At 37.9% G+C, this 13,133-nt stretch overlaps 1 protein-coding gene across 5 annotated transcripts in view; it reads left to right on the forward strand.

Moving 5' to 3' along the window:
- Positions 1-13,133, forward strand: part of NELL2 (neural EGFL like 2) — a 420,543-nt gene that overhangs the window by 215,866 nt on the left and 191,544 nt on the right. For all 5 annotated transcript variants that reach the window (XM_059185586.1, XM_059185588.1, XM_059185589.1 and 2 more), the window contains one exon: positions 7,977-8,105. In XM_059185586.1, coding sequence (XP_059041569.1) covers positions 7,977-8,105 — 129 coding nt within the window. The remainder of the gene's footprint in view (positions 1-7,976; positions 8,106-13,133) is intronic.

Raw genomic sequence — 13,133 nt, forward strand, 5'->3', positions numbered from 1 at the left:
CTATGGAATGCCTAGAGCTTTTGTTTGTTGTTAAGGTGAAAAATTGTAAGTCAAATCATCTTAAGTCAGGACTTGTCAGTATTCTATTGAAATTATTGTTTGTGACTCGGTCTCCTTTATTGGACTTGACACCTTGGGAGCAGGGTTAGATCTTTATAGTCATCTCAATATCTTTAACACCTCCTGTTTCACCTGAGATGTCATAGATGCTCGTAACTGATGTAGTTGGTTCTATGTAACAAAGCCCTAAATGAGCTACTAACACTTGTTTGAATAATGGCTTTAGGGAGGTGCAGAGGAGAGCTTAAATGGGGGGGGGGGAGTAAGAAAAAGAAACTTCATAAAAGATAGAACATTCTACTTAATTCTAGTCTATGAAAAGTAAACGTAAGTTCTCCCCTCCCATTTTTAACAGGATGGTGCAGTTTTGTTTTGTTCTTTTTCACTTTCTTCCATCCATTCAATTAAGAGTTTTAAAATCCCAGTTCTGTGAAAGGTACTTTGGGAATTTCAAAGTTGTTAAGACTTGGCCTGCCCTTCAAGGAGCTTTCAAAGGAAAGGAACTAAGGAATATTGCTAAAAAGGATTATATCAAATAGACTGATACAAAGGCCATCTTAGTTTTCATGTTCACCGTGCCCGAGCCAGTGCCTTGTATAGAGCATGTGTGGAATTGGATATGAATCAAGAATGCGCATTCCATTTATTTGATTTGGGAACTGCACTCAGTCTGCAGCTTAGCTAGTGTTCCTTTGGCAACCAAAGTTTGGCTAAACCAGTGCTTCTCAAGTTTAAATGTGCATACTGATAACCTAGGGATCTTATTAAAATGTAGATCCTAAGTCAGTAGGTCTGGGGTCCAGCCAGAAACCCTGCATGTCTGATAATCTTCGTGGTGATGCTGATGCTACTGGCTAGTGGGACCACTCTTTGATTTGTTAGCTATTGCTGCGTGACACTCTGTCACAAAGCTCAGTGGATATTTATTTATGTTTTTAAGATTTTGTTTATTTATTTAAAAGGGAACATAAGCAGGGGGAGTAGGAGAGGGCTGAGCAAGGAGCCCGATGCAGGGCTCCATCCCAGGACCCTGGGATCAAGACCTGAGCCAAAGTCAGATGCTTAATGACTGAGCCACCCAGGTGCCGCAAGCTCAGTGGTTTAAAACAGCAGTTTCATTATATATTGCAATATTGTGTGTCAGGAATTTAGACAGGTGATTCTTCTGCTCCACACAGTGGGGTCACTCAGTTGGACTGGGCTAGAAGTTTCAAGATGGCCTCATAAGCTAGGCATCTCGGTAGGGGTGACAAGAAGGTGGAATACATCTGAAACTCTCTACCCTGCACAGAATCTCAGGACTTCTCCCTGTGACCTGTCCATGAGGTTGGTGATCAGACTCCTTAAATGGTGGTTGGGGGCTCTTAAAGACCAGGCCTGGAACTGATGCAGCATCACTTTTCCCAGATTGCTCTGGTCAAAAGAGTTGTGAACAAGCCTACATTTGAGAGGAATGGGAGGAATAGACCCCAATGTGATAGAAGTGTTGAAAATTTGTGGCTATCTTTAATCCCCTGGAAGTGTTCAGGAACTACTTAGAGATTAGCAAGGTGAATATCATAGAAACGACACAAGGTTGGCCAATCAAGATTTGAGTAAGTAGCTGAGAGAGAACCCTTCAGATATCAAGAGAAGCCTTGATAACATCCATTAATTTTTAAAAGAGCCTTGATATATTTAAAAAAAAAAAGTAAGCTAAGAAATGAAAAAGCTAGCTACAAAAATTGTCTTATATTTAAATTGTTTGTAGTTTCAAGAATTAATGTGTTTACAGAGCACACTCAGAATACAGTGATGACATATACTGTCACCTATAATCCCCCGCCCTGAGATTCTGGTAGAATTGCTAGGAGATGGAGCCATGGTAGCCCCATTAATAAACAAAATGAACAAACAAAAAACTCTCTGTAGAGTTTTTACACAGGCCAGATTGAGAACTACCAGCTTAGATAATACTGGAACTGAAATTGGACAAATTGTTCTTGAAACATTTAGCACCATTTATAATCAAGACTGCTTTACTTCTGATTTCAAATATCTAGAATAAACAAATGAGTTTCCTGGCATTCTGGTGTTTAAACTAAAAAAAGTCAAGTTCTTGAGGCTTCAATTTTGAGTTAACACCTACATCTATGTTGTGACAAATGCATTTGTAATATAATTGGCCTCCAGTTTTCAGGCCTGTCTGCATAATGCTAAGGATGATATGTTCGTATCTGAAAAAGTAAGTTCTTCAAAAACAGTTATTAAATATTCCCTGAGGGCAGAGCGTGAGAAGAAAGTGTTGACTTTTCCACCAGAGGTTCAACCTGTGCTGGAAACGAAGCTGTGCAATGAAATAAGGCCCCAAATCTCTAGGCACCAAATCTAATCCAACCAAGACTATTTTCTAGGTAATCTGCAGCTGTCTATCTTTTGTCATAGTGCCTCAGAAGCAGTGTAGCAGGAATGTGCTTTGTTCATGTTTGAGAGCCCCTTCAAGGAAGCTTATAACAAATTACAACATGACAGAGACTCAGTGATACAGTGAGGACTCTGACTTAGAAAGATACAGAAATTCTATGATAGAGTTTTCATATCTGTAGCCCTTCCCTTGTCCTCATCCATGCAACTGCTTTCTCTGCTTATAGTACCAGTAAGTCCTATTCGGGGTTGCCCTGCATTAATTTATTTTTCTGAAATATTTTATTTATTTATTTGAGAGAGAGAAAGCGAGATAGCGAGAGAGAAAGCGTGACCAGTAGGGAGAGGGAGAAGCAGACTCCTCGCTGAGCAGAAGGCAAACGCTTAACTGACTGAGCCATCCAGGCGCCCGTGCCCCACTTTAATTTAGCATCGATTTCATCCAGTCCTATAATTATAAGTATAATTATAATTGACACCTATATGTAGAATGTTCAGTGGGCATGATTGTTTTCTCTCAACTTCTGGATAATCCATAGTTTTCCACATTATTCATTAATATCTTCATGATTTTGGTTATTTGTGTATTACTTACAACATTATTTAATTTTTTATATCACTGTTCGTTGCTCATTTTTAAAAAGACTTAGTTTCATTCCAAATAATGCTAGCCACAAAATAATGGCATTGTTTGTTAGATTCATCATTTTTATTTTTATTTTTTATTTTTTCTAAGATTTTATTCATTTAACAGAGAGAGACACAGAGAAGGAACACAAACAGGGGGAGTGGGAGAGGAAGAAGCAGGCTTCCCTCTGAGCAGGGAGCCCAATGCAGGACTCGATCCCGGGACTCTGGGATTATGACCTGAGCCAAAGAGTGATGCTTAGTGACTGAGCCACCCAGGTGCTCCAGATTCATAATTTTTAATACACATTAAAAGAAATCCATTGCTATGAGTACTTTTTAAAAAAATGTACATCCATGCACATGAACCATAATTTGGGAAAAGTCAGGATTATCCATCATCCTGTGAATAATACCTAAATAAGTTAGTATTCTTTTAGGTGCAGGTCATAAAACACCCAATCCAACTGATGTAAGCAACAAATGGAACATATGGCTCCTATAAGCAGCTTCATGCAGTTGTCAAATCCTGCCCCTTTGCCTAGATGGATCTCAGTTTACCTCCTCAGAGGTGGCTTTATTCTCAGGCTCTGCATATTTTCAACTAGACTTCTGATATTCTTATGCTCGCATCATTATGATACTCAGGTAGGTGAAAAAAAAGTTCAGTATTCCTTAGGAGTTAAACAAAAGTCCCATATTGAATTTTAATCATCTTCATTGGCCTGAACTGGATCATGTGCCCAGACTTGAAAAAATTCTTATGTCCAAGCCAATGGGATGCATTGATTATCCTCTGGGGCAGAGTCTATCTTCCTCTAAAGACATGGGCTAACAGTAGGGGTGAATGGTTCATCTGGACTATGACTAGGTTGTTCCCCCCCACACAACAAAAATGAGGAATAGATGCTTGTGGGCAAAAACCAACAAATATTTACCTCAAACTTATTTATTCTCTTTTCTCCTGATTATTCTTTTTAAGATTTTGTTTATTTATTTATGAGAGGGAGAGGGAGAGAGAGAGCATGAGTAGGGGGAGAAGCAGAGGAAGAAGGAGAAGACCCCATGCTGAGTGTGAAGCCCCATGCAGGCCTTGCTCTCAGGACCCTGAGATCATGACCTGAGCCAAAATCAAGAGTCAAAAACTTAACCAAGTGAACCATTCAGGTACCCCTTCTTCTCCTGATTATTAAGTATAACCTTTATGCATAATGTTCTTACTCATAATCTTTTGTAGCCACCTTTTTCTATTCACCTAGTTGTACAGATATGCATATTAATATTTTATGGAAAGATCTATACTTAACAAGAGACACAGAACTTCATGTAAATTTGAAAAGCTTATAAAAAGAATAGAAGACTTGGTATTCTTGCAGTTAAAGTCCAAAGTGGGAAACAGAGGCTAGATTGCATTAGATTGCATTAGATTAGATTCATCTGTCTATAACAACCACTTGACTTTTCTTCTGTGATAGAGGCCTCAACATGTTTCGTTTATGGCTTATTGGTAATACTCTGATTGCTTTATTAACAAATACTATGCTATTCTGCTTTTACATAGATGATCGTATTTGGGTTTTTTTTTTTTTTTTTTTTTTTAGATGATCATATTTGAACTTTACATTTTGGTGAGGCAGATATTACCTTGATTTTACGGATGAGAAAACCTAAAGGTTTAGAAGGGTTAATTAACTTACGCAACTAATAATTTACACAGCCAGTAAGTAAAGAGAGATTGAATGTAAATGCAGATCTTTCAACTTCAAAAACAAAGCACCTATGACTAGAAATGCAAGTATGAAGGTAATAGTGCTATCCAACTCATACTCTGCCTTTTTGAAGTTATTACCGATAGACTGGAAACAGCCCACTTTAATCAAGTTGGAATTTTTTCCCTGTCAATCATTAGTCTTTGGACACTGGCATTTTGTATCCAAGCAGTAAAACAACAAAGAGAGTCAGTCAACTTATTTTTTGAGAAAATAAATCAAAATAGCTATCTGACATTGTTTAAAGTAAATTAGAATTTGATTGACAACATTTTTAGCTTTCAAGTCTCTGGGTTGATTAAAAAAAAACATCTGATAAAAAGTAAAATGCTCAGGATGCCTGGGTGGCTCAGTTGGTTAAGCAGCTGCCTTCGGCTCAGGTCATGATCCCAGCGTCCTGGGATCGAGTCCCACATCGGGCTCCTTGCTCGGCAGGGAGCCTGCTTCTCCCTCTGCCTCACCTGCCATTCTGTCTGCCTGTGCTCGCTCTCTCCCCCTCTCTCTCTCTGATAAATAAATAAAATCTTTAAAAAAAAAAAAAAAGTAAAACGCTCCCTCACTGAACCTAAAACAGTAAAAGTAGGATCACATCGTTATCTTATAGTTGGAAAATTCTCGTGGGTATTTGATACTGTATGGTGAATGTGTGCCTGATATTTGATGCTGAGAAAAGAGGTCTGAACATTACTTAGGCAGAACCTGAAAGGTTCATACAGAGGTGTAATGTATGCCTTCGATGGCATAGTTTGGGTGAAGTCTCAAAAATGAGAAAAGAGAAAATGCAGCAAAGTGAAACATTGAAAGATGGTTTTGAAAAATAAAAACTTATGAAAGAAAAATAAAAATGCATTAGGACAGTACCTGGCCTTAGTCATAGCTCTCTGAGAGTTGTTTGAAACATGGCAGGCGCAATTATACAGAGATTTAGTGCTGTGTTAGAACACGATCTTTTGACTCTTTTGATTCTGTGTGTATCTTAAGGAGTGGTCCAGTTTTTATAGTAACTTTGTTTTAGTTTTAGAATAAATGTGAAATGATTTTTTGGAGACTTTTCATATAAGTTGGTGAGGTCCTGAACTATTGGGGTAGAAAATGAAGATGACTTTTTCACTAAAATGATAAAAAGACAATGGAATATATTTTAAGAAATATGGTCTCAACTTAGCTACTTAAAGAAGAAAGGAAGAAAAGGACTTTGGAGAAAACATTTTTAACTTTTCCTCTTTTTATTTTTTTTTTTAAGATTTTATTTATTTATTTGACAGACAGAGATCACAAGTAGGCAGAGAGGCAGGCAGAGAGAGAGGGGGAAGCAGGCTCCCTACTGAGCAGAGAGCCCGACGTGGGGCTCGATCCCAGGACCCTGGGATCATGACCTGAGCTGAAGGCAGAGGCTTTAACCCACTGAGCCACCCAGGTGCCCCAACTTTTCCTCTTCTTAAGAATGAGTCTTTTACTTATTTGACCTTACATGTGAGAAAGTAGACTGTGAAGAATCGTGTTAAGAAAACTGAGTCGCTGGGGCACCTGGGTGGCTCAGTGGGTTAAAGCCTCTGCCTTCAGCTCAGGTCATGATCCCAGGGTCCTGGGATGGAGCCCCTCATCAGGCTCTCTGCTTAGTGGGGAGCCTGCTTCCTCCTCTATCTCTGCCTGCCTCTCTGCCTACTTGTGATCTCTGTCTGTCAAATAAATAAATAAAAATCTTAAAAAAAAAAAAAACTGATCTTGCTCTTCCAACATACTTAAAAAAAAAAAGAAAGAAAGAAAACTGAGTCGTTGAGTGATTTAACTGCTGTTGTTGACTGTATATTGTTCTGTCCTTCATATACACCTCTGTTCTGTTTTACTTTATAGATGTCACTAATTCATTTTATTTTTTTTCTTGTCCAATTTAATGCCATCGTTGAATTTTGAGAGCATTACCCCTCCTAAGGCTTGCTAAGTTGTCCATACCACTGCTTACTATACATGGTAGTTGCAAATTCATGGGGTATATGCTTTAACTCTGGGGTGTTATTCAAAAGAGTCATTATGGACACTAGCCAGTTAGAACGGACACCAACCATCATGCTGTAAGATGGTGCATGCTGGCCACGGTATTGCTCAGTTCACCCTTCCACTAAATCACGGTATTCTATGGTAATTTGCTTACAAGTAAGATGTGCCGATTTAGAACTTTCATCTTTATCTTTTGCTAAAGTGAAAGTCTTTCCTTGGCTATAGGCAGATAAGTTTATTCTGAGAGACATGAAATACATTTCTCTAGTCCTTTTTTCTTTTACACATGGACTGAAATTGTAATTCATTAGACGATGTAAAACTAGATAGATAACTTACTCATCAGGCAATTTGAAAATTGTTTGAATGATATATAATCATCCAATTTCCATTCAATATGGATTCCAGTGTTTAAGCTTTTCATTTCAGCATCTTAGATGAACTTTGAACAAGGGATTCATACAGGCAGAAGAGATCCTGAGGAATTACACATGACTGGTACCCCTGTTCATAAAATTTTCCAGTTTTTCATCCTCTCATAAAGATTCTAGAATCTGAATTTTTTGTTATTCATAATTTTTTTCCTTCTTTTGAGTGGACATCCGATGCTCTGCAGATTTCCAGAGACAATTAAATTAAAGTGATGTAATTTTCATTTTTTAGCACATTTACAGATTTTTTTTTTAAGGGTATCAGGCAATGTCCGTATTCTATCTGGCCTGGTCTGTACTATTCATAGGTATTAATAATGTTCAACCTCTGGTTCTCAGATTACTTTTTCACTGGGTTATGTTTTATATTGTAAATCTTCATTTTGGACTCCAAGAATCATTGTTTCAGATGTTTGGAGTACTGTACTTCAAATATCAGGGACTAGAAAACATAAGGTCAAAAACAAAGAAGACATAGAATTAACTTGAAATAGGAAATAACTGAGTTAAACATGAAGAAGCACTTTTAGTACACATAACGTGTGGTTCTCTAACATTGAATGAAAATATCAATTTAAAAAATAATTTAAGGAAAAATAGCTTCTAAATCAAGGAGAGTATTTCGTCAGTAAAGTTGTGTGCTTTGTCATAGTTTCGTTTACCTTAATAAGTTTCTTTTCTCTTGTAGGTTATGACTTTTGTTCTGAAAGGCATAACTGCATGGAGAATTCTGTCTGCAGAAATCTGAATGACAGGGCCGTTTGTAGCTGTCGAGATGGTTATAGGGCTCTTCGAGAGGACAATGCCTACTGTGAAGGTAATCCTTGTAATGATGTGTAGCACAGCTGTATAAATTTCCTAGGATTACTGCATGCAAAATTTATTAATTTCCCAGGTTGTCAAGTTGATGGGCCCATTAAAAGCAGTGAATTTAATTTGAAGCATATTAATCAGCTAAAAATAATTATCTTTCAAATTAAAGTTTTTTAGCTATCTGCTATATGTCAGACTAATAAGTTAATATGGCTGGTTTCTTGAATTAAAATAATGCTTCCACTGTGAAATTGCCTTCTTTTTTTCATAATTAGATATTCAGATAGTTCACATATTGACATGGTTACTGCGGCTTGCAGTTAGAATTGTAGTCAGATTTTTCCAGACAATGTTGTCTAACAAAAGCAATCAATTAATAGGAAGACAAAGTACCCAACGCTGTTTTTGTTTGCTGCTGTAAGTCATCTCGGTGGTTGTATTCATGCTCTGTGGTATTTAGTAAATAACTCCAGTGGAGTAAATGATTTCTAATTATTCTTTAGAATATTAACTAATATTCAAGGTAATTTATCCCCTCATGGAAACAGTCCAGATACTGTGAGGGGGCCTTGACATTCACAAATACTATTCATGAAGACCTTGGAAGTCCGTGAGATGTAGTAATTTATTACTTCCCAGAGGCACAGATTTGAATGATTCTCATTAATTATGTGGTTAGGTAGTGGGTCTTGCAAGTAAGAACACTGACTGTCAGGTTTGGACATATGGAGGGTTCTAGACTTACCTTTCTTAAATGTCCAGAATGTGCCATTGGTCCTTGGAGACAGAAAACCTCCAAGATATAAACTTATCAGCCCCTGTTTAGCTACACAATGATTTATTGGCCCTAAGGAAACCATTTTCTCTTATTTCTGTTAGCTTTCAATAGATTTTTCTCTGCCTAAAAAGTCAGTATTTATTTTAAAAAATTGACCATGCTCAGGAGTTCACATTCTAAGGGGAAAACAGAGAATGAGAGGGTAGCCATAGAAATAAAGAAGGCAGTTTCAGGTAATATATAAGGGAAGAAAATGAAACAAGATGATGTGATAGAGATTGACTAGGGCTTAATTTAGATGAGATGGTCAGGGGATCAGGGAAAATCTATGAGGCATTAGCGGGGAGGGTTGACAGTTGACTTGATGACCAGGAAACACCACAGAAAGATCTGGAACAGAGCATTCCAAAGAGAAGGAATAGCAAGCAGAAAGACCCTACTGTGGGAACTAGCTTGGATGTTCTAGAAACTGTAAGAAAGGGTAATGTGATGGAGCAGATGAATCAGTTAAGATGCAATTAAAGAATTAAGTAAGGGCCAGGTAATTAGAGAGGCTCATGAGGATTTCAGGAGAATGATAACATTTGTATTGAAAAGGATAGCTATGGTCCAGTGCTTTATATTAACAAAATTGTAGATTACAGGATTCAATACAGAGGGGAGAGCAGAAGCAGACATAGGAAGACCAGCTGGAAGGCTATTGCAGGAGTCTAGGCAAAGATATCAGCGATGTGGATTAAGGAAATGATAAAGGTATTCTTGGTATTTTTTGAAAATAGAGTGAAGACAGTTTATTGTGGAAGAGAACTGAAGAGAGATCAAGATGGAGGGGGTCAAGTTTTGGAGTGCATGCATGCATGCATGGTGTTGCTATTTATTGAGACAGAAAAAAAAATCAAGAAATGAGGGCAGGCACCTGGGTGATTCAGTCGGTTAGGCGTCTGCCCTGGGCTCAGGTCATGATCCCTGGGTCCTGGGATCCAGTCCCGTATCGGGCTCCCTGCTTAGTGGGGAGCCTGCTTCTCCCTTTGCCTGTCACTCCCCTTGCTTGTGCTCCTCCTTTTTCTCTTGCTCTCTGCAATTACATAAATAAAATTTTGAAAAAAAAGGAAAAAGAGGGGCGCCTGGGTGACTCAGTGGGTTAAAGCCTCTGTCTTCGGCTCAGGTCATGATCTCAGGGTCCTGGGTTCGAGTACCGCATCTGGCTCTCTACTCAGCGGGGAGCCTGCTTCTTCCTCTCTCTCTGCCTGCCTCTCTGACTACTTGTGATCTCTCTGTCTCTGTCAAGTAAATAAATAAAATCTTTAAAAAAAAAAAAAGGAAAAAGAAAAAAAGGAAAAGAGGACAGAGATTTAGGTTAAATAACTTATCAGTGCAGTCTATTAAAAATAGGTCTGTATCACTGTTTTCACCTATAAATGTGTAGCGCAAATTGGCAGCTACTTTCCATTCTGAGTGGATCATACTGAAGAATGGAATGTAAATTCTTATTTATGTTACTTCTTTGTCATTTAAAGATAAAATCTTCAAAAGTTAGGAAAATGATGTAAAAACTGGTTAGTATATTATTGAGATCATGAATTTTTCATAATGAGGACTTCTAATATTATATCTTTTGTTATTCATGTTAAGATGGTTTTTTTCCCCACTATTCTGATCAAATTTGGTTTTCCATTTCATTCTGTTGTTGTTGTTAACTCTAAGGATGTTTGACTCCTTAGAAGCAACATTTAAAAAAAATTATGCAATTATACATGTTGTCTGTCAGCTGGTCTTATAGAATTCTGGCCCTCTAAGAAATTAGACCTGTAGTCATATATAAAAATAAGCAAGTGATAATTTGTAAGTCAGGCAGATCTGTTAACTGAATCTGTGGGGCTGTTTAAATGATATGACCAACATTGCATCTATTGATTTTTACCACAGTTTACTTGATAAGGGTTAAAATAGCACTGGTAAATGTTGGAGTTCATTTGTTCATTTAGAAAACATTTATTAAATGCCACTTTGTTTAAGTCTATGCTAGAGGTAAAGCAGTAATAAGATATACATGACTCATACTGTGTCTCAGGCAAGAAAGATAACAAATGGGCCATTACACCAAAGAGTATTTAATTGTGCATGAGGCAAGTGCCCTGAAGAGAAATGTGTTAAGAGGGGCTGATCTGGATAGGTGATAGTGCTTGAAGAAAACAGAGGTTTCTTTGGAAATCTGAAGATTAAGTAAACATCAGCTAGGCATAGAGGTAAAGATGGGAAAGAAGGGAATTTCCTAATGGAGGACTTAGCATGCCTTCAGGCCTCCAGCTGGAGAGAAACACTGTGTAAGAATGGGAAGAATGGGTAGAAGGCTGAGTGCAAAGGGAGAAGTGCCTGATGGATGATGAAGGGCAGCAGGACCTTGAAGGGCACAGTAAGGCCTAAGTAAGGGTTTCATGCTAAGAACAAGGGGGTGGGCAATGGAAGCTTTAAGCAGTTCTAAATAAATCAGCTTCAGGCTGAATGGAAGATAAAACTGGATGTGGGAAGCCAAGGGATGGGAGACAGTGGTAGCTTACACTGAAAGTGGTGATGGAGATGTGGACGCATTCGTGAGTTAAAACCATTCCTGCTGATTAATTGGTGATAGGAGATGATAAAGAAAGAGGTTTCAAGGTGGATACTCAGGTTTCTGGCCTGAGCAATATAGGCACATGTCGGTGCTGCTTACTTAGGAAACAGACCAGGTGGGAAGATCATCATTCCAGGTTGTGGTACCTATGGGACATAACAGTTGAGTCGTCAGCTGAATATACGTGGTTGTGGAATTCATAGAAGTTTAAGTTGTACATAAATTTGGGATTCTTGAGCATGTACATGTTAGTTGAAGAACTGGAAGAGATTTCCTAAAGAAGTTTAAAATCTCCAGGGTTTGAGCATTTTATAGAAAGGATGATTTGATGGAGACAGCAAAGCTGTGGCTAGAAAATGGGAGGAAAGAAAAGAAGGCAATGTTACAGAAATCAAGAGAAGGAATTTCAAGAAGAAAGGGGAATGCTATTAGAGAGCAAGAGAGAGGAAGACTGAAGATGTCCTTTGCATGGAACTTTATGGATGACATGGAGGATATTAGTGATGGCAAGTTGGGTGCAAGGGTGATGACAAAAGCCAGTTGGGAGCACACTGAATTTTATGACTGGATGTCTCGTCCACCTTTTAGATATAAAGGATCTGAAATATTTGAAAGTATATTGGCCCACTTTATATTTCTTATTGACTCTATATTTACCATATTTATTTTTAAAAATTTTATCTTCATTTCCATCCATTCCATGTCCCTCATCCCCTATAGATTCTTAGTGAAATTTTAGTACTTCCCCTTTCTTTGGTCTCTTGTCAGTACATATAGTCTATAAAAGTTGTCAAAAAATAGGTTGGCCATTATGTTTTTCAGAATGGTTCTTGGCTACAATGAAAATTGTAAGAGCTTTCGATGTTTTGACTGTATCTTCCTTCTTGACATTCCACTATTCGTTATGTTAGGACCACCTTGGCATTCCATTTCAGAGAGTGTCTTCAGAAGTTACTCATTTGCTAACTTTTTCTCTTCAGTGCATAATCATTGCCAGGGATTATTCTGTATCAATCCAATAGTGCATTATTTTGAGGAAGCTTCTTCCTGATTCCCAAACCCCTTAAAATAATTGGCGTTATTGCTTGCCAAGCCTTTGGCACAACACCAAGAATAGGAAAATAATTCTGCGTGAGTCATTCATATAGTTGCATATCACATATAATTACTGAAATTGGTAGCTGATGCTTATGAACTCTGAAATCAGTTTGTAAGACATTTCTTCAAATTAACAAAAATATAGGAAATTGTTTGGTATAATCTGAACTTCCTAAAGGAATAATCTTTTATTGATAGACCACTTTCTCTTGGATTCATTTAATTTCTTTCATTCTGACTGCTGCTGCCAGATAGTTTTTACTTCATGTCACGTTCTACTTAGTTATTCTGTCTTTAGTGTCTCATACTTTCCTACTCACCGGGACCCGTTCTCCAGATTAATGTTTACAAAACACCATTTTTTTCTATTTGAGAGCCCACACTGTCTCCCTGTTGCTCAACACATCAAGTTCCTTTGCTAAGGTGAAGGTTCCAAGGCTCTCTGTTGCCTGACCCTTCAGGGTTATGCATCCATTTATCCTTAGCAAGTCACCTTTAGCTCTCTTAATTCTTTCTTTTCCTCAGGACAGTTCATCTGTGTTATG

Source organism: Mustela lutreola, chromosome 8, assembly GCF_030435805.1.
Source record: "Mustela lutreola isolate mMusLut2 chromosome 8, mMusLut2.pri, whole genome shotgun sequence".
NCBI lineage: Eukaryota > Metazoa > Chordata > Mammalia > Carnivora > Mustelidae > Mustela > Mustela lutreola.